The following is a 25,850-nucleotide window of genomic DNA, read 5'->3' on the forward strand; positions in this document are numbered from 1 at the left end:
ACATCTTTCTTAAAAAAAAAAAAAAAAAACCTCAAGAAAAAAGACCCTTATACCCTATCTATTTTTCTTTTTGCACACCCTTCCTAAACAGAAAAAAAAAAAAACACACACCCAAAAATCACACACCCCATCCCCCATCTCCCCCCCGTACACACTCCCCTCACCCACACACCCCATCCCCACCTCTCCTCTCTCCGGGCACCACCCCTCCCCTCCACCAAGCCTCAACCCCGTCGCACCCTCCCTCCAGCCCACCTCCTTCCCCTCCACCTAGCCCCGGCCCCACTCTCTCTCCTTCCCTAAAACTGCATTTCTCGCCGCAAAATTCACTGTTTCTCGTCGGCGATATATCGATCTCTATCAAATTCTCTTCCTTGACGTGAAAATCCAAGCCTCTCTTCGAGCCACCATCCAAAGCAATCTCTATCAGCCTTCTCTGTCTTCCTCTTCCCACTTGTAGCACCTCTTCTCCGGCGAGTCCCAAGCTCCGGTCGCCGAATCATCGCCGTCCGACGAGCTATCCGAGTCCGACTCCGGGTAATACATAGACAACGAAGGGTGCCTTTCAAGACCCAGAACTCGGTTCTCTTCCTTTTGACGATTCAAATTCGGGTCAATCTCATTCAGATCCAGCTCGTCTTCTTCACCTTCGGGCTCTTCGTAAATGACCTCTAGCGGTGCCTTCAGGTTCCACTCGACGAACAAGTCTTCGAAACACAGGTTCGGGTCGACAGAGAAAGGGAGGGAAGAGAAAAGGGAGAGAGGAGAGAGGGAAGGAGAGAGAGAGAGATGGAGGAGCCGAGGAGGGGCGCATGCGGAGAGAAAGGAAGATGGTGGTTAGTGGTGGCGCGCGGTGGTGGTGCTGCGAGGAAGGTGGTGCTGCGCGCGGTGGTGATTGGGCGAGTGGAAAGGAGAAAGGGGCTGCCGGGCTTGGAAGGAAAAAAAACAGAGGGCTGCGTGGGTGGGTGGGAGTGGTCGGGTGAGGGAGATGAAGGGGGGTGTGTGTGGCTGGGTGTGTGTTTTTTTTTGTCTGTTGATGGGGTGTGCAAAAGAGAAAAAATGGAGTTGGGGTGTGTTGGGTGAGGGTGAGTGTGATCTTTTCTTTTAATTTTTTATTGTTTTTTTACAAAAGGGTGTGCAAAAAGAAAAAAAAAGTTGTGCAAATAGCAGCACTCAATTTAAATGGGATGATCAACTTAGTAGGTTAGGGTGGTCTGAACAGCCTCCCCCTCCCCCCCTCCCCCCTAATTGGTATTGCCAACTACTTTCGCTCTTCATTAATTTCCCGGATGCAAGTTGTTGTCGAAGAAAAAGACCAGAAATTCCTTAGTTAATTATACCAAACACTATAACACGAAACCCAAAGAAGAGCCTGCATTATGAATAATTTAGATGTGTGTATACTGTATGTGAACCTCCTTCTCATTCCTTATTCAACCCTCCTGCTCTTGGATTACAAATGACGAGTTTCTCTTTTCTTTTGTCCTCTTTGTTATTTCTGTTTTCTTCCCAGTTTGTCCTAAACTTCAATAAATGGATGATGTAAACGATATACCTAATAAGCCTACATGGTGACTGGGTCTTGTAGTAATTTGACAACACGAGCTCAAATGAAATTCCACCAATATAAGCATTACACACGCAGATGAGTGCGCATGCACGGAGACACATGATAATTATTCTGAGTCTTTCTAGATGACATGCAGGAAAATTTGTGCTGCAATGTCCTTGGCTGTATTATTAGCATACCAACCTTGTTATAATTATTACTTATGTTCTGCTTTAGAACTCTAATTTGATGCAGATTGTTTGGTTTCTTTTTTGTTATGAATTCTGCTTTCAAAATCCACTTTTGTTTTAATTCTGTTAGATTGACGAGCTAGCTAAGTCGTTTCTATGGGATCCATATTTCCCTGTAAGTGTAGATGACACACTCTTCCATGTTCTGCTGCTGCTTTCAAAGCATCAGCTGCAAGTTGTGCCTGTCATAGAGCGAACCAATTCTCAAGTCATTGGTTTTATTTCACAGGTATATATATCTACCTCTAAAGTCCACTTCATAAATGGTATTAACAATCCAATATGGTATTAAGCAGCAGACCAAAATGAAAATCTGTATAAGTAACATGATCTTGTAATTATTAGATACATGATCTTGGACGGTTTTTGTTTGAAGTGAAATTGTTAAAAAACATCGATAAGGAAAATTGTTGATTATATTTATGCTTGGATAGCATGGAGTAATCCATTTGCTGCTTCAATCAAATGGTTTAGACTGGTTTGATAGCATTGCTGACAAACGGTTATCAGACTTCCGGTATGTCACGCCATAAATTGTTCTTTTTTTTTTCTTTCTCTCTTTGATGAATCTAGCTATAAACAGTTTGCAGTGGAAACAGTTATTTAATTCTCATTTTGGTTGGAATTGCTTCTTCGCCCATGTTTTCATCGAGGTTTAGTACTGAAGAGCATGTTGTACATGTGTATGGAGACCAAAGCATAGCAGAAGCATTTCATGTTCTGTGGAAAAACCGAAGTGGTGCTGTTGCTGTCACAGATAGAAAAAATAAGAGGTTCATTGGTAGCATAAGGAACAGTGATATCTACCTTCTTCTGGAGAATGACAATCTCTTTCAGAATATAAAGTAAGTGAAATCCATGTTTCCTTCTCAATCTTTTAAGCTAGTTTTGCAACATCTATATTTTTTGTATTTTGTTTCTAATTACAGAGAGAATGGAAAAAGAGGAGGGAGGGAGGTTTAATTAATGTTTTGTTCTTTTTGTTAAATTATTTTTAGGTTGTAATTCTTAGTTTAAAAAATGGCTCTTTCTTTTTGCTGTCTCCCTCACCTAGCTATGTATATACATATACTATATCTTGATTGATCTTCTTCCATTCGAAACATAGGAACTAAAAATAGATCACTGAAAATTGGCATTCGAGGTCCATGTGGCTTGGTCCCTAACTTTGCACAGATATAAACTCCAACACGACGTTATGCATGCTCAGTGTGCACCATATAGGTGACCATATCACTTGTTGGGGCCATGCGGTTTGGTCCTTCCTAGTTTGTATCGAACATAATTTGGGGGGTTCAAATGCTATATTCTGTCTCAAAAAGTCTCACTCTAACATAAGGAGATATGTTACTTAATATTCTCGGCTGTCACTTATCCAGTATGAGACTAATTATTTAATTAACCAACCGATATCCTCCTATTTTTCTCTGTCAATTCTCTTTAATTATAAGAATACAAGAAAACTATTATGTTGATTACCAAACAAGTTCTTAGTTTTTCTAGCATTATAACCGATCCAATAATGATCTGAATCATCAATTTGAGTAATTTATTTTAAGTTTCTGATCATTCTAGTTCTATGCAATATTCACTACTACAAAAAACGTAATAGACATCGGTCAATAGACAACGTTTTGTATTTTTGCCGTTATCTTAATTTACCACACAACGGTTTTTAACAAATCGTTATATTAATATATATTATCTCATGGTATTTGGTTTGATAATTTTTCCTAACAATTAACAGACAATAGTATTAGGGAATACCGTTGTGTTGGGCAAGTTTCACAAAAATAGAAAATTTTGCGGGTCTTTCTATTTGACAAGTCCATGACCGCGTTAATGAAACATATCGCGCGCCTTAGGTCTTTTTGGGTCAAAGCCCTCTGACTTCACCTTTCAGAAACTCACACACACACACTTAGCCCACAACTTAGTCTTCATCGATCGATTGATCTTCCCTCCTCAACTCAGTCCTCTGGCTTCACCGATCGATCTTCCCTCTAGCGCATCAATCTCCGTCCTCATCGTGCGTCAATCTCCATCTCCGACGTTGTCCCTCGCTCTCCATCTGCACGTCACCTCTCTTATTCTGAGGACGAAGAGGAAGACCTTCCTCGCTCTCTGAAACCCTAATAAAGGTGATTCTCGGCGACTTTCCCTTTTCTATCCATTTTGGCTTTTCCATTTCTGTTTTCCTTCACTTCGAACAGTTTTGCAAACCCTAGGTTTATTCTCTAATTTTTTGTACGCATTATTGTTGAGCTTTGCAGCCAACAGCCAGCTATGACCTTCTAATCCAAGTTTTGAATGCTTGTCTAGGTGAAATGCTTTCAGATTTTGCTAGTTCTAGCTGCTAGGAAGTTTTTATTCTTCTGATTTTTGATGATTATTGGATCCATAGAAAATGTTATTTATTTAGGATTGTTGTTTCTGTATCTATTAGGCTCGTTATTACTTTACTTGATTCTTAATTTTTTTTCCCCAAATTGTTGTAATTTTTTTTTCTTTTTGGTGTGTGTGTATGGTTTCAATTTGATTTGGTTTGGTTTCATTTTTGAATTTGAAGCTAAAGGAGTGGGTGGACTTTATACTCAATGAGTAAATGTTGAACTAAACCTCACTTTTACTTGCTACCATATAGTATGCTTCATTTAAAGCAACCATATGTTGTTTAATGTTATGGGTTTCGGTGGTATCAATCAGGAATGAGTTTGTTTCTTGGTATTAATATGTGGCCATTGCATTAAGTTTTCTAGTCAGAATGCAATAATGTGTATAATGTTCCTTTACAAGCCAATTCAATACAACAAATTATGCTGCAGCAAATTAAGCATATAAGTATATAACATGGGAATTGAATACACCAAATAGTGCTGCAGTTAATTGGGTACAACAGATAATGTGGCAGCAATTTATTTGCATTTTCCTTTCATAAGGAAGGGCTCATATTGATATTTTATTTTAAATTTTGGATTTGGGTTCTTAAGCATGAACGACAGACTAAATCTTTTTCCCTTTTTGTACTTTTCAGGGGAGTAGCATTTCAGTTCTCTGTGAGAAAATGGTTTAAAGCAGTTTTTGAAATTTCTTGTGTGCGTATATTTCTTGGAATTGCAATTGCTCTTCTTTTTTCTTTTTACCTCCCTGCTTATATGCAATTGCTCTTTTAGTTGTGATTACTGTGAATGATAAAGTCAAATTGTGATTGTTTTTCTTTGACCTTTTTTTGTCCATTACAGGGACTTTTAGTGTTGTCTTTATTCTCTGTGCATTCTATTGTGGTCTGCTAGCCACTGCAATAGACTTTCAGTATCTGGGCAATCATGGGGTCAGCTTGTTGTGTTGCTGCAAGGGAAACAACCCACCCAAACAGAACTGGAGGTGAAACATTGCGCAGGAATGCCATATTCATTAAAATGCTTTAATGAAGATTTAATATTCATTAAAATGCTTTAATGAAGATTTTTGTGTAACTTTAATATACTTGTCATTGCTTTCTGCTTTTTATAACTTCTGGTAGTGTTTTGATTGGATGATTAATTAACTTGCATAATGGTTTAAAGGAGTAGAGTACAACAAATTACTGGTGCTGCACACAGTATGCAATGATGTTTAGGGAGTGTGTTGCCTCTGCCACTAGATGATTATTGTAACAGTAGTTCTGCTTCTGCTGGACGACCTATTATTAAAAATGGGTCATATATTTACTACAAAGTTATGGAACTGTAAGAATGAGCTGGATGCTATTGTTTTTTATTTGCGTTCTTGTTTTGCCTTGATATAGTTTAGGTGTATTTGATTAAAATTCTGGAGGAATAATCTGAAATGGAAGTTAAATTTTTCTTTATTTAGTAGATGTGACTATCAAGTTGCAGAGTTGTGATGTTTAGCTGAATATTAGTTGTGCTATTTTTGAGGCATATATTCTTGTTTTGATTTTGTTTTTTGTTTTTTTATATTGCAGAATACTGGAAGCCTTATTAGAGGTTCTCCTCCAAATGGAAGCTCTGGTAGATCTATTGCTCTTCCAGCTGCAGCCTCATGGTATTTGGTTATCCATTTTTTGTTTTTACACTGATTATGATTGTAATGAACACTAAAAATACTGAATGTTCGTTGCTCAGGGGAACACGTGGTTCGAATTGTCAACCACCAGCTTCACATGTAATATGTTCAAATGGACATTCTAAACGGAAACCTGATGCAGTCAGTTGCACATTGCCATGCTCTTCATCAGCTGTAGCCCCTGCTCCAGAGCTTAGCTTTTGTGACTAAGGTATGCATTAGTGAAGTATAAGTAACTTGACATTATGTTGGTCATGTGAACTCTGAGCAGTGATATGAAAATTGTTTTTTACTTGGAAATGTTGAAATTCTTTTATTTGTTTTGTGGCTGAAAAATTGGAAATGTAGTAAAGAAATAAAAGGAAACAAATTAGCTTAGGAAAGTGTTTTGGGTGCATGTAGATTGGGAATACTGGGTGGATTCTTTCAAACTTGTGGAAGTGGACATGTTATATAGCTAGGCCCCTGTTTGATGATCACTTGTGTGAATTTGAGGTTGATTTCAGCTTGATTCTTAATTAATGTAGTTATGCACTTATATTATTAATAACAAATTTATGAGTGGTCTAGTGCAATTTCTTTAGGTCATTGGGAGATTCTGTTTTGGGTGTAATTAGCTTAGGACATTTTGCTGGTTATGTATATGTGCTTGATTCCTAATTAATGTAGTTGTGCACTTATATCATGAGCTGTCTTGGCCTTTTTTACCTAAGGGGCATATTGTTTATTCATTTCTTAGATTCATTATGTCTTCATTTTGGGTTGAATTTTCTTTTTAATTACTACATTTTTGCCTTGTTTCAGTGGGAGCGAAGGAATGACAACACTTATACCCAAGAAGATATCAATGAAGTCCGGACTGAATGGGCAAACTTTATGGGGCAGTATATGTAGATCGAGTAGAAGGTGGATTTTTGACGTGCAACATTTTTGAACTTGATTTTGTAGGTCATGTGTTTAGCTAGACTAGCTTGGGGTATATATATATATATATATATCATTGATCACTTTGTTAGATTCTTTTGGGTGCTGCCAAGATTGATAGCTAGGCTTAATTAATTGCTAGATTAGATTGATGGTAGCAAATTGGTAGATTAGAATATTGATGGCTGGTTTTTGTGTTATAGATGGTTTTTGTGTATGGCATGCCTAGTTATATGGTCTTCAGAGAGCCATATAAGATTTTTTAAACTGGCATTATTTCTCCATTGGTGCAAGAATATATTAACTATCATAGTTGCTATTTGAGGTATGAGTTTTATGCCTTCTACATTATATACATCAAAATCAAATTGGAATTATTATCTTACACAATAGTTATATGATTAAAACCAGTTGTACTAAGTGTCGTCCTACAATGGTTTTCAATAGAAACCATTGTACCAAAGCATTATATACATCAAACTCAAATTGAAATTATTATCTTGTACAACGTTTATATGGTTATAACCGTTGTTTAAAGTGTCGTCCTACAACGGTTTTCAATAGAAATCGATGTACCAAAGCATTATATACATCAAAAGCAAATTGAAATTGTTATTTTATACAACGGGTATTATACATAAACTGTTGTCTTAATGGCTATTTCACCTCGTGGTTATACTTAAAACAGTTGTAAAATACATGCTTTAGGGTATAGAAACCGCTGTCTCTCCTATTAGTACACAACGGTCTTTAAATAAAAATCGATGTATAGATAAGTACACAACAACGGTATCTCCTAAATCATTAGTTTTTGAGGGTGTATATACAACAGTTTTAAATTAAAACTATTGTGTTAATGTTTACAAGACAACGGATATTACCCGTTGTCTATTGGTACCCCAATAGACGTCGGTCGATTAGACGACGGTATTTTGGTAACTTACACAATGGATTTTATCCGTTGTGTATTACGTTTTTTGTAGTAGTGATTTGATGATACAATATTGCAGTAGTCTAACTGTGGAGAAGTTCATCCACATGGGGACTGATCATAAAACCACAGGCTCTGATCCAACCATTGAACCAGACCTTGCTGCTCTTCTCTCAGCAGGCTTTCTCGGCCTCAAAAACAGCTTCTCGCCGCCAATGGACTCACCAGTCACGAATAAGAAATCCCACACACTGAAGCAGGCCATGAGAAACATGGCAGATACAAAAAGCAGCTTCAGCTTTTTGGTGGATGATGAGTCACAGCAGTCCACAGGGGTGCTCACATTGAGAGACATGATCATCCACTTTGCTCCACCATGCATGGACTCGAGCTTCCACGGCGGTGGGTTCTTCGAATCTGCATTGGAGCAGACTGGGTGCCATATCCATAATGGAACCATAGTCTCTGATAATTGAGTGCATGCATATAATATTATTCCATCATTGAAGGTATTCTTTCTGTTATTAATTCAAGGAAAAAATAATAATTCAAGGGTCCATGATCGATAGATACAAGTTATGCTGCTTTGAATCAGAGGGCACATGGTGCATTATTTGAAATGAAAGAAATAATTTATTTCTTTCATTTTGGACCATTGTTTCCATCAGCTGATGAGACCTGTACCATTGGGTATTACTTTGCAATCGTGATGGTTGCAGGATCACATGATGCCCTGACATGGAGATTACCAAACATATATATCTGAAGCCATATCCTGTGGTTCTGCACCTTCTCCTTGTGCTTTTAGTCACATTATATTTTTCGTCCTTGTAATTTAACTTTATATTTTTGGTCCTAATAATTTGATAATTTGAGGACAATTACTCTAAATATACAATCATTTAAAATCACATTCACTCTAAATTTTGTTATTTTATGATTTCAAAAATTGTGATCATAACGTGTGGTTTGGTTTAAATTTTAAATCACTAACAAGTTTATATCCCGCATGTGTGCATGTGTGCATGGGTGGAGGGATCCATCTTGTATTGTTCCAAAATTCAAAAGTGATTGCCTTTGGAATGATATCTACTTTTTTTCTTTGAATTTCCCTTTTATTATTCTCATTTTTAATGTAGTTTCATAATCGAGTCTGTTTATTTTTTAGATTACTATTTAAAGATTATCTCTGTAAATAATCAAACAAATTGAAAATCATTTGGAATGTAACTGTTATTAAATAAATAGATGATGAATTAAATGTATTGTTACCAAAACTGTCTATTTATTTAATAACAGTTACATATATAACTAAATAATTTCTGATTTAATTAGTTTATTTTTTTTTCAGAGATAACTTTTAAAGAATGATCTAAAAAATAAATGATTTTAATTATAAGACTATACTGCAAAATGAGAATGATAAAGAATAAGATTCGAGGAGAAGGTACATAGCATTTCTCTTGTTTTTTAGTACTCATATGCATCTATCAATATATATAGGTTTCATAACCCTAATACTAATTAAATTCGCTTACAGCACATTCTCGACCTCGAGATTTCTAGTTTCTGTTTTTCTTTTATGTATAAATTTTATGAATTAGTTACTTAACGCAACATATTTTTAGTTTAATTGAAAAAATCAATGATTGCGGGCTTTTAGTTAGGCCTATTTTGTAGAGAGTATTTAGCCCTACATCTAAAACAAATATCAATGATTGAATGACACAAGTGAATCCACTACCATCTTGGTTATAGTCACTAATTATTTTAAGATATTTCTCTCCATGTTATTGGAATTAATATGTTCAAAGTTCAGATTTCCCTCTCTAGATGAAAACATGTAAAAAATAAAATCCTCTTGGTCTTGGTGCATAGTTAATCCATCTAATTGCCTAGCATGTAATAAACTAAGATACTCGCAAACCACAAGGTGTGGGCTTATCCAATGGCCTGCGAAGGCTTAACCAAGAATTAGGTGCATGTGAAAACACATGTATCTAGGTTCTATCTTCTATATATACACTACAAAATCATAGTCAAAATAATATCACCATATGACCAAAAGAAAAATGATATCGATCACCATCATAATTAATATTAATTCTTCAGAAAAAAAAAAACAATCATTAATCATACTATGATTCTTGTTTTCATGTGGCAGAGAAAGAGATAAACCGTGTGCCAGGGATCTGACTAGGATGATAGCCACATTTTTCTTCTAAAACAAATTGGAAGAAGCAACAAGTTTCGGGTAGGGTAATACCCTTTTATATATATGTTCGATTAGGGTAATACCTCTTGCGGTGTTCCTTTTTCTTCATTTGTTTAATGGTGATATAAAGCATGCATGAGAGCAAAAGTCGGAACTATGATCATGACTACTGACTTTTGAATGGGGCACGTCTTTTTTATTGTGAGCCTTATTTCATTAACAACTGATGCATGCCCAATAAAAGAATCTCTCTTGTGAGTGTGAATATAACAATATATACGCATAAGAGAAAGACTAGACACAGTCCAGCTCTTAAGCAGATCAACTTCTACAAATTTTCAAAGAGAAAACCTAAGCTTATTTGGTTGTTTAATTTGAAAGGTTTCGGTTTGTCCCTAAGTTTGCAAAAGTTATGAACGTCTAAATTTGATTGTGTGTAGAGTTTTTTGTCGAGAAGAATGATGAGTTGTTATATATGACGTTCATATGTGACATTTTCTGACAACATGTATGTTGATCTAATAATATAATATGAATCACATATCTATGTTAATGACTGAGAGGGAAGTCACGTATAGCCATTGTAGAATTTGGAGTATAACCCAACATCAATTGATAATTAATGAGTGAAGACGCCCACCATCTTAGACATTATAAGCTAGGTAAGGCTTTACACTTTCACTTTCGACACGAGATATCTCTTAACATGTGGCATGATTTGAGCCAAATATATATGTATAACTTATACTGAGTGAAGTGTAAAATTGTGTGGCCTGACACACGGAAATTGCAAACTCTAATATTATGTAGAAATTAGAATATCAAATTATAAACAACAATACATAGAGTCCAAAATATAATATATTATAAGATAAAATATACATATATTCTTAGTCGGTATATCTCTCAACAATTATCGCGTACAATAATTTTTCTGAACGATACCAGAATCAAGTGAGTCACTATATTTTTTGGTTTGTAGAGATGATGTTTGTAGGGGCTGATACTCGTACCAAAACCGATTGCAGTGTTGATGAAATTGGCTTCCACACCAAAGTTAATGATAACAGACGTACTGAAGTGCACGTTATATACGAAGTGCTTTTAGTCAATAACATTTTTGCTAATAGCCCTTTTATTAGAAACACAAAAATAGTTTTATTAAAAATGCAAGTATTTATTGGTCAAAAAAAAAAAAAACGTTTGTTGATAAATTAAGTACATATCATATCCTTCTCAATGAAAGGATTATATCTCATTTTCTTTTAAGAAATATATATATATATATATATATATTTCTTAAGCTTTTGGGATTAGCTCACGGTGAAGGTAAGTGGAGTAAGAGTTATAATGAATTTAAATTTAGAATTTAATTCTCTTCAATGTAATAAAAAAATATATATTTCCTAACCTACTGGAATCTATTCGCTTCCTAGATATTTTTGGTGAGTCCCAAAAGAAAAAAAAAAAACAAAAAAACAAAAAAACAACTGAAAGCAATCTTGCGTACCCCATGCGGCCCCATGCCCCATGCCCCATACATGGTTATGTACCGACTGCAAGTAGAATCTAAAGTTGGTCAGCTGCACAAATTGGTCCATGAAAAAAAGCTGCCACTCTACAGCTGCAATTGTTTAAGCTCGAAGTGATAGATGCTTCCCCAGTGCACGCGTTTCACGCACGTACGTTTACTTAATTTTGAACCAATAACCACCGCAAGATAATTGGTCAATGTTCATGCTCTCCTTTGTATTCCTCTTTCATATTTGGTGTACATGCATATTTTAATGTTCACATGGGAATCAGACAATTCATGAGAACCCATGAATTTATAATAATTCTAAAGAGAAAATGACGAATTCGGTTCCTCTAGTTTAGATATTTTTTCAATTAGGTCCCTATGATTCTCATTTTTCAATCAAGCGCATGCATATAGTTTTGTTTAGTTTCGTTTATAAACCAAATTGAGATATTAGTCAACTTACTAGATTATAATGTCAATTCCCTAATACTTTAAATAAACTCTCATTTTTAAAAAATTAATTTAAAGAACTAATAACTAACATTTGTCGCAACCCAAATCTTAGGTATGCGGCAAAGACACCTACCTTAAATGTCTTAAGAAATTAATACCAATAGACCAATATTAATCCTTTAAGATATTCAAGACGGGTTAAGCATTTTGTTTAACTAGACCGGATTGGATTAAAGTATCCTTGCACAATAGGATCTTTTAGAGAAATAATATGATCAAAATAGATAGATAAAAATCAACCAACCCGCTAGGGTGAAATAATCAAATCAACACTCTAAAAGAGAATTACCAAAATATAGGCAAAACCCAAATTAAGTTTAAAAACTGATGAAATTCGATAAAACATGTCGATAATTGTTTAAACAATTTTCCAATGAAAATAAACACAAAGTAACCCAAGGAAGGCATGAACATCTGCAAATCAAAAGACATGAGCAAAGAGACCTTAAAATGTCTGACAAGAGATTCCAAACCTGCACACCCCTGAATCAAGATCTTTTTCCAGAGACAAATCTGCATAAGCAAGATAAAAGAAAATAAGACAAAGAAAGTAGGGGTAAGCATCATATACGATCAAAGCTTCCCCTCAGGAGACTCTGCTAAGTTTGAAAACTTTTAAAATTTTTTCCAGTGAAAGATGGTTTTTCCAAAACACCAAAATATTTCCACAAAAACACGAACACCTTAGCTGCAGCAATATATGAGAAACATGCATAAAAACCAATAAATAACAATACTAAGATGATAAATTACACATTAGGTACTACTACGGTCAGCCGTAATCAACGAAATAGCTACGATAGTGAGTGTCATGGTCAACAAAGGTAAGAATTCTCAATTGAATAACCATATTACCTGCCGCCTATCAGTTATGAGCATCTGTTTCGTACGGACACACGTCGCAACGTAATGTCTTGGCTAGGCCATTCATAACTTTAATGATAACACTTATAGAAGTTTTAGAGATTTGAACCCAATGATACTTTTGTAACCCTTATTCTCAAACCTATCATAATGAACATAATCATAATAACATGTTATAACAGTTTAAAAATTACACATACACACACAAAGTCCATAATTAGAAATGTAGAATAAATCCTCATACCTGGAATCCAATGCTCTTCACATATTCTCTTTCACAGCCTTTCACGTATGTGCATGGTCCTATCTTGGCAACTCTTCGACAACTAATCACAATGACAACCTTAATTTCTTAACAACTCGGCAACTGGGTAATCCTGAAAAAACATTTTTTGACAAGAGAACAAATTATAGGTTAGGGGATAACAACAATTAAGGGAAGACGGTATGACCTTTCCTTTAGTCACATGTCGCTAGTCACTAGTCCTAAGTGGACCATACTCGCTATTTCGAAACTAGTTAAGGGTTTACAAGTTTTAAGTTTTTTCTTAAAGTCAAACCACTTAACTAATTATTTTAACTCAAAGCAAATCCACAAATTAATTTAGATTAAACCAATTTAATCTCTACAATAGAAACTTGCTAAACTTGGCATGCTAATAACCTTTAAGCAATTAAATCTCCAAAATAAAGCTAGACATGTTTAATTAATAAATAAATTCTACTTAATTAATCTAAGCATGCAAAACCTAAAATTAAAGCCTAAAAATAAATAAGAAATATTATAACACTTATTCGGTTGTAGACCTCCTTAGCTAGACTTTTCCTTCTAAAACTTGCTCTACAAAAGAAAACTTTTAAATTATGGAAATTTTCTTCCCTTTTGGTTTGTTTCTTTTTGTGAGACTCCTGAAGAAACCAAAGAGTGAGTATTTCTAACTTTATTTGGTGGTGCAAGTGAAAATGAAGGACAAAGGTTCTTATTCATAGGCACTAAAGGGTTGAAAAAAGTTGTAAGTTTTTAATGTGAGACAAAATATACTAAAAGTACAAAAACAAGGGAAAAACGTAAGTTGGGTTTAGCAGGTTACCCATTTCGTGAGACAAAAATAGGCGGGCCGACCCGAATAAGAGACACGCGGGTCAAGGGTGACCCGGTTAGCTTTGACCAGTCCTCACACAGATCCAACGACTCAGATTGAAGCGGTTTTAATGATGCTGAACGGTCCAGATTAAAATGTGAGCGATCATTTGGTGTGTGCTGTCAGTTTCAGTCAGTAATCCACTTCTTTTTCCTATTTTCTATTTTCTCTAAACTTTGTAAATTTACTAAAAATAACTCGGGACTCCAAATAATTCCCCGAAAAATTCTACGGATTTGTCTCAATGAGTACTAATTTTCTATAACCTTAAAACAACAATTTGTCTTCTAGAAAAATTAAGGAAATTCAACTCCAATGAATTTAATTATCGAAAATTAATTCCAAATTGATGATCTTCAAATTTGTGTACAAGGGCACTATACCTCAACTCTAATCACTAATGGTGCAAGTTAGTTACACAAAAGAAAAATGAAATTCCATTTCCTTTAAGAAACCTTAAGTTTCTAAGTACAAAAGAGTTTTTTAAAAATACGTGTTAACACAAGATATGATAAAAAATCCGAGTTGCTACAACATTCCCCTCTAATCTATTGACGAATTTTTTATATTTTTCTTAATTATAAACGAAATAAAACTACATACACCTTATTGAAAAAATTAAAACTATAGATACTTTAATTAAAAAGACACTCAAACTAGAGGATCAAATCGATCATTTTCTCCAATTCTAAATGATTGAATTTATATTTTAAAACACTAGAATATAAATCATTAATCTATTCTCTTGACAAACCCATTCCACAAAAGTTAATAATCAATTGCTCATTTGCAAGTTGCAACTTGTTAATTGTAATAAATTAATATTTGTTGTAAAAGTATGTATAAATTAGGGTTTGTGGAAAAGAGGAGGCAGAGAGAATATATCAGTCGTCATCTTATTCATCTTATAAATATCCTTATATAGAGGTAGGGTTTACTAGGTTTAGAATATTTACTAGTATGCCCCTACAACTAATTACAGGAATAGCCACATATAACAATATATTTACAACACTCCCCCTTGGATATTCCATGTCATTAGTGTTGTCTCTGCTATGCGCTTCTAAGTTGCCTCGTTAAAACCTTGCCAAGTAATAAAAACCCTGTGGGAACAAAAACAACCTTGGTCGAAGGAAAAAGAGTGCAACGCGCGTGAGTGTGGAGTAGTCGCATCAGAACCTTGAAAGTAGGTGAAGTCATATCTTCTGGATCATGAGCAGATAGTATGTCTATGGGAGCGGGGTGCATTAGAGTTGCTACACCAAAACCTTGCCCGGTAAACCCAATGGGAAAAACTCGTGGTCGAAGGGAAAATATGAGCAAATGCATATATATCAGATCAACACATCTTCAGGATGTAGTATGAATAGGGTGACCATGCCAAGATGTGCCTCATTAAAACCTTGCCAGGTAACAAAACCCAGTGGGACAAAATAACCCTGGACGAAGGACAAAAGAGTACACGATGGTCAAGCGAGTATGCTTCGGGATACTCCCCCTGATGTCGACTCCTTCTGAAGACTACATACTAGGTAAATCAGCCAATCTGCTCAAACTAATACCTCGAACATGCATCAAGAACGTGGACTTTGGCAGTGACTTGGTGAAGAGGTCTGCATGGTTGTCTTGAGATCGGATCTGCTTGACTTCAATCATCTGATGCTCTTGTTGCTGTTGATCGAAGAAGAACTTCGGTACAATATGCTTGGTGTTGTCTCCTTTGATGAAATCTGTCTTCATCTGCTGGATGCAAGCGGCATTATCCTCATAGATAATCGTTGGTTCATCAGTGGTGGAATTCAGCCCACACGTAGTTCGAACATGCTTGGAAACTGCTCTTAGCCATATACATCCACGAACTGCTTCGTGAAGGGCTAGAATCTCAGCATGATTCGAAGAGGTAGCAACAAAGGTCTGTTTCGTAGACCTCCAAGATATTGTTGTATTCTCAATGGTAAAGACATAACCAGTTTGAGAACGCGCCATATGCAAGTCTGATAGATACCCTGCGTCAGCATATCCAAAAGGCGGGCATCATTCCGAGGATCGAGGGGGTTCGATTCATTCCTTGATGCGTAGCTAGGGATAGAATAAGCCCATATCCGTCGTACCTCTAAGGTGGCGGAAAATGTCTTTTATGCCATTTCAGTAGTGGCGTGTTGGCGCAGAGCTATATCTAGCTAACAAGTTTACAGCGAATGAGATGTCCGGTCTAGTACATTGAGACAAGTACAATAATGCGCCTATTGCACTTAGATATGGGACTTCTGGTGCCAATATCTCTTCGTTATCATCTGCAGGACGAAACGGATCTTTCTTAGGATCTAGACTACGGACGATCATGAGCGTGCTAGAAGGCTTTGCTTTATCCTCATTAAAGCGCCTTAACATCTTCTGGATGTAATTCGATTGATGGACTAGAATTCCATCTACACGGTGCTCGAGCTCCAGGCCGAGACAGAAATTCGTTCTCCCAAGATCTTTCATCTCGAATTTCAACTTCAGGTATTTAGTTGTTTCCTTGATCTCTTCAGGAGTACCAATTAGATTCATGTCATCGACATAAACAACTACAATAGCAAAACCAGAACTTGTTCTTAATAAACACGCAAGGGCATAGAACATTATTCACATATCCCATCCCGATCAAATACTCACTTAGACGGTTATACCACATCCGTCCAGATTGTTTCAATCCATATAGTGAACGCCTCAAACGAATGGAGAGCGTGTTCCGTGGTCTGGAACTATTTGCATCGAGTGTCTTAAGTCCTACGAGAACTTTCATATATATCTCTGTATCAAGATCCCCATAGAGATAAGCAGTGACCACATCCATAAGCTGCATACTCAGTTTTTCGGAAACTACCAAACTGATAAGGTAGTGAAACGTTATGACGTCCATTACAGGGGAATACTCTTCCTCGTAATCAATCCCAGGGCGTTGAGAAAATCCTTGCGCCACTAGACGAGCCTTGTATCTCACAATCTCGTTTTTCTCATTACGCTTCCTTACAAATACCCATTTAAATTCTACAGGTTTAACATGGGGAAGGTGTAGGAACGACAGGGCCAAACACCTTTCTCTTTGTCAAGGAATTTAATTCGACCTGGATTGCTTTTTTCCATTTTGGCCAGTCGTCTCGACGTTGACATTCATCAACGGAGTGAGGTTCGATGTCATCGCTAGTTATGATTTCGGTAGCTACCGCGAATACAAAAATACAAATATATCATCGATGATAATCTCTTTTCGATTCCAGAGCTCACTTAAGCATGCATAATTTATAGAGATCTCTATGTTCTCGGGAGTGGGTTCTAACGTTGGAGCGTCCCCCAACGCCGTCTCTTCTGGGACGGACCCATAATCCGGAACTATTTCGTGAGATGGATCGATTGAGATCGCGATGTCAAGGGGACTCATTTGTGCCAAATGTATCCTCTTCCGGGGATAAGAGTCCATCGAACCTAGTGGTCAACCTCACTTCTGGGCAGGGACATATGACTGGTTAGCCACTATTGTTGTACCTCGTCCATCTGGGACGACACGTCCTCCTAGGACGACACGTTCTTCGGGGACGGGTATCCTTGCAGGCACATTTGCAGCAGGTATATGTGATCTCGTCACTTTAGCTAGATCAGAGAATGCGTCTGGCATATTATGAGTTATACTCTGTAGATCTAGAATTCTCCGCACTTCACTATCACATTGTGCGGTTCGGGGATCGAGATGAGACATAGTGGGGACATTCCACGTCAATTCACGTCGTTCTTCAGGAACGGTGACGTTCTTATCTCCCCCTAACGGCGGGAAGACTGTCTCATCAAAGTGACAATCCGCAAATCTAGCGGTAAAGAGATCGCCTGTCAAGGGCTCTAAAAAGCGTATAGTGGATGAGGATTCATAATCGACATATATGCCCATCGTTTGTTAAGGACCCATTTTGGTACGTTGTAGCGGCGCAACTGGCACGTAAACTGCATACCCAAATACGCGTAAGTACGAAACGTCAGGTTCGTACCCAGTCACCAGCTGTAACGCGGAGTAAGGTTGGGTAGCAGTGGACCTCAACCGGACCAACATGGCTGCATGCAAGATTGCATAGCCCCACGCAGAAATTGGAAGCTTGGTGCGCATAACCAAGGTTCGTGCGATCATTTGTAATCTTTTAATGAACGCTTCTGCGAGACCATTCTGGGTGTGAACATGGGGAACTCGATGTTCAACATTAATCCCTAGGGGCATGCAATAAACATCGAAAGTTTTCGATGTAAACTCTCCGGCATTATCAAATCTTCTGGACTTTATAGGATAATCCGTGTGGTGAGCCTTCTGGGCGAGAAGTTTAGCAAAAGCAGCGCTTCTTGTGGACAATAGTGTAACATGTGATCACTTTGTCGATGCATCAACCAAAACCATAAAATATTTAAATGGTCCGCATGGTGGTTGGATAAGTCCACAAATATTCCCTTGTATCCTTTGCAAGAAAATGGTGGAGTCTTTACTAGTCTTTGCATATGATGGTCTAGTATTCAACTTTCTGAGTGAGCAAGTTTGGCATAGTGTGTCACTAAACACAAGATCCTTATTAGTAAGGGGATGCCCGTGTGATGAATTGAGGATACGGCGCATCATACTTTGACCTGGGTATCCTAACCGGTCATGCCATAGAAAGAAACTGCTCGAATTGGTTAACTTCTGGTTAACTATGTGATTTACCTCAATCGATCTAATGGTGGTCATATAAAGACCGCTCGAGAGACATTTCAATTTCTCCAATGTACGCTTCTGGCCATACAAATTGAAGGTTATGCAAAGATATTCCACTCCATTTTCCTTAGTGGTTTCAATGTGATAACCGTTGGCTCGAATATCCTTATAACTCAACAACGTTCTTCTGGAACTTGGAGAATATAAGGCCTCATTAATGGTAATTCAGTACCATTGGACAACATAAAAATGGGCTTTGCCATGACCCTCTATCAGGTTGGATTAGCCTGATATGGTTGTCACAGAGGTACGAGTAAGCAATAAGTTTGAAAAATACTTCTGATCTTGAAGTATGGTGTGCGTAGTAGCACTGTCTGCCAGACAACAAACTTCCCCACTAAACATGTTTATTCATAAATTTAATTCAATAGATCACATGTATGAAAATAACTTAATTGAATTAAATAATATTCGAGCATAACCAAATTTCCAAAACAAATAATCCAAATCATAAATCACCAAAATAATCCGAATAAAAAAAACATTATTCAGAAAATAAATACGGCACAAGCGCCGATCATATCCATGTCATCGAGTTTCTAGTCCTCGAAGTGTCCAGTAGCAGTCTGGAAATCAGTGACCTCTAAGGTGGTATCCATAGGAAATGATCCATCAACGAGATTGGTCTCTCGAGTTCCGCGACTGGCGTGATACTCATTTACAGCTTGCGCTGATGCACGGCAGGTGCGGGACCAGTGATCAGTTCCTCCACATCGGTAACAGAGATCATTCTGATTCTGATTCTAGTGGCGACGGGCCGGACCAGTGTTCCTCTCATTTCGAGTTCTTGGGGCCAAGGGACCGTGGTTCCTACCACGTGGGCCATGGCCACGTTGGCCTCGGTCATACAGGTCATTCCTCTGAGAACCTTTCCTTCCATATCTCGGGCGGTCAGACTTTGTGCCTTTTCCATGACCTCGGTATCCTCTTTCGCGGTTTGAATCGCGATAAGCAACAGCGTTTGCTTCAGGCAATGGTGCTGCTTTAGTACCGACAGGTCGGGCTTGATCATTTCTCATTAATAAGTTGTTGTTCTTTTCAGCGAGCAACAGAGTGGTGATCAATGCCGAGAACTTGGTAAAATTCATCTCCCTGTATTGTTGCTGCAGGACCAAACAGGAGGCAGGGAAGGTGGAGAAAGTCTTCTCCAATAGGTCAGCTTCGGTGAGCTCCTCCCCACAAAATTTGAGGAGCGACCGGATCCGGCAGATCTCCGAATTATACTCATTCACGGATTTGAAATCCTAGAAACGGATGTTCTGCCAGTCATGTCTTGCTTCAGGCAAGAAAATGGTCTTCTGATGGTTAAACCGCTCTTCCAGAGCAACCCAAAGAGCTCGTGGATCCTCTTCAGCGAGGTACTCAACTTGAAGTGCTTCCTCCATATGCTTCCTAATGAAGATCATGGCACTTGCCTTAAGAGATTCTGCGACAACATTGTCTGCATTGATTGTCGATCTCATCTTCTTGGCAGTCAAATGAAGCTTAACATCTTGAGTCCACTTTAGATAGTTTCTTCCGGAAACTTCCAAAGCGACGAAATCAAGCTTGTTAAGATTTGACATTCTTTGGTTGAAAGGAACAAATAATCATGATTAGTGCTTCGGGCAATAATATCCATAAACAATAAATAAGAACTTCAAGTTCTATAACATGGTATAGACATGTAAAATCTACTGGTTTTATCATGTATGGTGAAATTATAAAGGAAACTTCATGTTCCTTATATGGCATTATTGAAGCTACAGGTTCAATATTTATGTATGAACTACTGGTTCATTAATTACCTGCAATTTCTACACATATATTCTAGTGCAAAAATTTAAACAAGTAAAATATTCATATACCCAAATAGAACATAAAAATATCACAAAATTATTTGAATAAAAGTTTCTGACATTTAGAGTATATATATTAATTGATTTGCATACTAACAATAAACTATCAGCAGCACAGTGGTTAAGGTGCACTCTTGGTACCCAAGAGGTCCTGGGTTCAAACCCCAGGCATGACAAGAATTAACATCTCCTTTTTACAAAGTTTCAGGAGGCTCGCCATGTGTCAGCGTGGGAGTGGCAGCGATGTGGCACTGACGTGGCGCCTGCATGGCGCTGACGTGGCAGCGGCTTGGCTGCCTGCGTGGCGGACACGTGGCAGCTGACGTGGCGGGCCTGGGCTGCCTGCGTGGCAGCTCGCGTGGCGTCCACGTGGCAGCGGCTGCGAGGTAGGCCTTGGGCCTGCTGGGCTGGCTGCGTGGGCCTGCTGGCCTGCATGGCTACTACGCTGGGCTACCTGGTGGGCCTGCTGGGCTGGCAGCGTGGGAGTGGGCCTACTGGGCCGCTGCGAGGCGCTGCTGGGCCACGCTGCACGGCTGGGCTGCGTTGCTGGTGCGCGAGTGCTGCTGCTAGCAGCGAAGCCTGCTGTGCGCGCGAGGATGCGCTGGCAGCAAGGCTGGCTGCTGCTGCTGCTGTTGGCAGCGAGGGGCTGCAAGGCGCGGGGCTGCTGTGCGCGCGAGGGGGCTCTCTTGCAAGGTGGCACTGCTGCTGGCAGTGAGGAGACGCTGCTGCTGTCAAGGCAGCGGGGCTGCTACAGGCAACGAGGGTTGGCAGCGCGGGGCTGCTGCTCGGGGTGGTTTTCCGATCACCCAAAAATTCTTCCTTTTTTTATTATTATTTAATCATTCAATTCAAGGAAGCATGTATAAAATATATAATCCCAAATAAATCAATCACATAGATTTAGGGTTCATGCCTCATGGGGATTTTTCAATCAATCAAGGTTAAATAACTATGAACATAAAATTATTTTATAAAACCTACTTGGTTGAAGAACAAATTGAATGATGATCCTCTTTCGTTTAGCGATCCACAATCCAAAGAACTTCTCGTGCTGATAACGTGTTGTAAAAGTATGTATAAATTAGGGTTTGTGGAAAAGAGGAGGCAGAGAGAATATATCAGTCGTCATCTTATTCATCTTATAAATATCCTTATATAGAGGTAGGGTTTACTAGGTTTAGAATATTTACTAGTATGCCCCTACAACTAATTACAGGAATAGCCACATATAACAATATATTTACAACAATATTCAGATTTGTGACTTGATTAGTCAATCAATTAAAGGTGAAAACACCACCCGCATCATTTTCTTTTCTTGAGAATCAGATAATTCATTTTTTAATTCACCAAAAGTAAACGAGGAATTAAAAAAGATAATATTCGTGGACGAGAAATTAATGCCATGTACCATGTACCATTTTGTTAAAAAAAAGATAGGAATACCATGTATCATGTTAGTTAAGCTTGATGCCAAAGATGCGTTAGTTAGAGGAATCTTAGTACCCGGGACATTGATCATATTACTTTTGGCGGCGTATGAAACACTACGTAAGCTGTGTTAAACAATCTATGAACCTGGATTAAAAGTCTATGTTGTACAGACACAGTTACAGATATTTTATATATAACGCTTAATGACGTATATAACCCTACGTAAGTTGTGTTAGATCACCTTCAATGGTTTTTATATAATGAATTAAACTCTGCAAGTAACCCCATCATTGCAAATTAATAAATAAACAATATTTGGGTCACCCCACCTCCCCAAATTATGATTTCGGCAATATCAGCGCATAATCGGAACCGTTCAATTTTTAGATAACATATTAAAAATCATCTCTGTAAAAAATCAAATCAATCGAAAATCGTTTGGTTATATAACTGTTGTCAATTAAATAGAAAAAATCAACGGTTTGGTAAAATAATCACTCTTTAATTGAAAACCATCTATTTTTTCTATTTAATTGACAACAGTTATATAATCAAACGATTTTCGATTGATTTGATTTTTTGCAAAGATGATTTTTAATATATTATCTAAAAAGTGAACGGTTCCGATTATGCGCCGACATTGCCGAAATCATTATTTGAGGGGAATGGGGTGACTTTGAGGTACCTCTAAGGGTGACCCAAGTATTGTTCTTAATAATTTAAACAATTGGAGAATAGAAATAGAGAGGTTTCACACTCAAGAGTCAAGACCAATGCATGAATGCAATCAGAAATGTACTTGCGCTGTGTTCGCACATCACCTCTAAAAGTTCAGAGGTGATCGAGAATGATATCTGCCAACACCTCTGTATACCACATGTTTAATATCATATATCTATTACATTTCTATTAGTGGAGGACCACTTATATAGGTAGATTGCATTTTTATTAGCAAAAAATTATATTTTTAATACTATATGTGTACTATTTGTCTAATAGATATATGACCTATTTGTATATTTACACCCCACTCTATTAGAAATGTGGTATGTAATATACCTGACATTACTCTTTATTAAAAATGTTATATACATATAGCATAGAATATGTGGTATAAATAATTTTATTTGCTATAAGTACGTCACACATCTATTAGAAAAATGCGATACGTAATAATGTGTTTTGTATTAAAAATGTGGCAAAATTTTTTGTTTTGGTTAAATGAATAGTGTGTTTGCAACGTGTAAGATGAAGCTGACAACTAAGCCATATTATAAACTTTCGGCTATAAATATGCAAGTATGTTCAAGCAGAATAGGTACCAATTGAGGAAGAAAGAAGCATATTGAAACTAAGCACAAAAAAAATGGAGGTAGAGCAAGTTCTTCACATGAATGGAGGAGTTGGGAAAACAAGCTATGCAAGCAACTCCCTACTTCAAGTTAGTGATGCTTAATTCTCTCTCTTTTTTTCTCTCTAATTCTCTATGTTACTTCTCAAATTTCTGAAAAAAGAAAAATTTATGGTATCTCAGTTTATTTATTTTTTATTTTTGTTTTGTTTCAGAGGGCAGTGATTTCAACGGTGAAGCCAATAGTGGATGCAAGCATAGAGGAGCTGTGCTGCACTCTCTTCCCAGAGTGCTTGAAAGTTGCAGACTTGGGATGCTCTTCAGGACCCAACACCCTTTTGGTGGTGTCAGATATCATAGACAACATCCACACCACATTTCGAAAGCTGAATCGGCCACCACCATCACTCCAAGCCTTCTTGAATGATCTGCCCAGGAACGATTTCAACACAGTGTTCAGGTCATTGCCAGGCTTCTACAAGAAACTTGATGAAGAGCATAAGAACTTTGGGCCATGTTTCATTGCTGCAATGCCTGGCTCTTTCTATGGCAGGCTTTTCCCCAACAATTCTCTCCACTTTGTTCACTCTTCTTGTGCTCTTATGTGGATCTCTGAGGTTGATAACATGGCTTTTTCTAACTGTTAATATCATAATTACTAAACATGGTTTAAATAGTTTTTTTTAATAAATATTATGTCACCTAGTTATTTCTTTATTACAGTAAATAAAAGTGAGTATTCAGATAAGAAAGGAAAAACAAAAGTAGGTATCCTTTACATAGCAAGCTCTCAATCAATTGGGAAATTTTTTCTGTTTCTTCTCTAATTTGTAACGTTATTAATCAGTCTTCTATGATTTTTACTTAATTTTTATTGAAACTATAATATGGTATATGAAACCCATCATTCATTTGATAATTATGAGAAAATGTGATGCGCAGGTTCCAAAAGGTTTGGTAACAAAAGCAGGGGAGGGAGTGAACAAAGGGAACATATATATAGCAAAGACTAGCTCTCCTGCTGTGTACAAGGAATACTTCGAGCAATTCAAAAGGGACTTCACAATGTTTTTGAGGTCTCGTGCAGAGGAGTTAGTCCCCGGAGGTAGTATGGTCCTCACAACCATGGGCAGCATTAAGAGTGATGATCCCCTCTGCATTTGGGAACTTGTAGGATTAAAACTAAATGATATGGTTTTGGAGGTATGCGTACATAGATCTAATATCTCTAGAATATTCTAACAAGTAGCAACGCAATTATTTGACATGTGCTTAAGGTATTATAGACTTATTTGACATGTGCTTAAGGTATTATAGACTATATTGTAGACCACATCTCTAATAAAGTTGTAACATGTGCTTACTATAATGATTAGAGAACAAATTTTTAAATTTGAGAAACTAAGAACGAATAAATTATCAATAATTTGTACTATATTTTGAGATCACATTATAGACTTATCTAATAGGAGTGAGACTCACCTTAATTATATAAGTAATTCACATATCTATTATAGTGTAATTTACAATATTGTAGATCTCACTTATACAAATGGGGTCTATCTCTATTAGAGATATAAGTTCCAATATGACCGGTTTTTCTAGTAGTATTTCGTATAAATTACATTGTTAGGGTCACTAAATTTATATTGACTAAATAATGTTACTTATTAGAAAAAAAAATGAGGTCTAAAGTGAATTAGATATGAATAAATAAAACGTTGTCACATCATTCAGTGGATACAAATTAGTAACTGTGTTGTGCTTAAATTGCATATACATGCAAGTATAATCTATTGGAAGACAATTTTGCTTCTTTAACTAACAAAATTAGTTTTGATGAATATTTTCAGGGTTTGATTGAGGAGGAAAAACTAGACAAATTCAACTTGCCATACTATGCACCAACAACAGAGGAGGTAAAAGATTTGATAGAGTCTGAAGGGTCTTTTACTTTGCAAAACCTTGAGGCCTTCAACAACGATTGGGACTCTTACATAAAGCAAGCTGACAGTGGGCTTGACAAGAAAGCAAGGGCAGCGATACTGGCCACTGACATAAGGGCTGTGGGAGAACCCATTCTGGCCAGCCAGTTCGGAGAAGTAGCCATGGACGATTTGTTTCTACGGTTCGAAGACAATGTGCTTGATCACATGGAAAGGGAGAATTGCCAGTTTATTAACCTGGTTATCTCCTTGACAAAGAAGCCTTGATCATTATGAATATGCAAGAGATTTATGTACGTTGCATTTCTTTGTTTGTCTAATTGTGCTTGATTTTCATTTATTGGACTTCTTTTTGTGGTTTAAGAATAATATAATTTGTTTAACAAAAGCAAAGTTTTCGGAGTTCGGAAAACCCTACCAATTATCAAATTGATTGGTGATATAGTATATTTTGTTATATATGAATGGTTCTAATACATATATATGGCCCATTCTATATTAATCGTATTTCAACAATCCAAACTGTTTATT

General features: G+C 37.2%; 2 protein-coding genes, 2 long non-coding RNA genes and 1 pseudogene across 5 annotated transcripts; 4 read left to right on the forward strand and 1 right to left on the reverse strand.

Moving 5' to 3' along the window:
* The first annotated feature begins 1,722 nt into the window (after nt 1-1,722).
* LOC147276990 (SNF1-related protein kinase regulatory subunit gamma-1-like) lies at nt 1,723-8,199 on the forward strand. Its single transcript, XM_086255588.1, has 5 exons — nt 1,723-1,734; nt 1,871-2,029; nt 2,235-2,317; nt 2,454-2,645; nt 7,803-8,199. Exons 1-5 carry the CDS (start codon nt 1,723-1,725, stop codon nt 8,197-8,199), a joined length of 843 nt encoding a protein of 280 aa, XP_086111714.1.
* LOC147276991 (uncharacterized) lies at nt 3,771-5,465 on the forward strand. 2 transcript variants are annotated; one of them, XR_015124012.1, is made up of 4 exons: nt 3,771-3,941; nt 4,835-4,895; nt 5,043-5,184; nt 5,367-5,465. It is a non-coding gene; the product is annotated as an uncharacterized LOC147276991 (long non-coding RNA). The 2 variants fall into 2 exon arrangements; XR_015124011.1 differs by lacking the exon at nt 5,367-5,465 and having other exon boundaries at nt 5,043-5,330.
* LOC147276992 (uncharacterized) lies at nt 5,768-6,726 on the forward strand. Its single transcript, XR_015124010.1, has 3 exons — nt 5,768-5,847; nt 5,928-6,079; nt 6,673-6,726. It is a non-coding gene; the product is annotated as an uncharacterized LOC147276992 (long non-coding RNA).
* A 4,219-nt stretch (nt 8,200-12,418) lies between the features above and the next one.
* On the reverse strand, nt 12,419-20,315 carry LOC147276993 (uncharacterized; annotated as a pseudogene).
* A 2,987-nt stretch (nt 20,316-23,302) lies between these two features.
* LOC147276994 (S-adenosyl-methionine 4-1-methyl-2-pyrrolidinyl-3-oxobutanic acid methyltransferase-like) lies at nt 23,303-25,632 on the forward strand. The gene is made up of 4 exons (XM_086254020.1): nt 23,303-23,463; nt 23,589-23,990; nt 24,316-24,576; nt 25,227-25,632. Exons 1-4 carry the CDS (start codon nt 23,389-23,391, stop codon nt 25,584-25,586), a joined length of 1,098 nt encoding a protein of 365 aa, XP_086110146.1. The 5' UTR covers nt 23,303-23,388; the 3' UTR covers nt 25,587-25,632.
* The last annotated feature ends 218 nt before the right edge of the window (nt 25,633-25,850 follow it).

The sequence above is a fragment of the Dryas octopetala genome, chromosome 8 (assembly GCF_963921425.1).
Source record: "Dryas octopetala chromosome 8, drDryOcto1.1, whole genome shotgun sequence".
NCBI classification, from domain to species: domain Eukaryota; kingdom Viridiplantae; phylum Streptophyta; class Magnoliopsida; order Rosales; family Rosaceae; genus Dryas; species Dryas octopetala.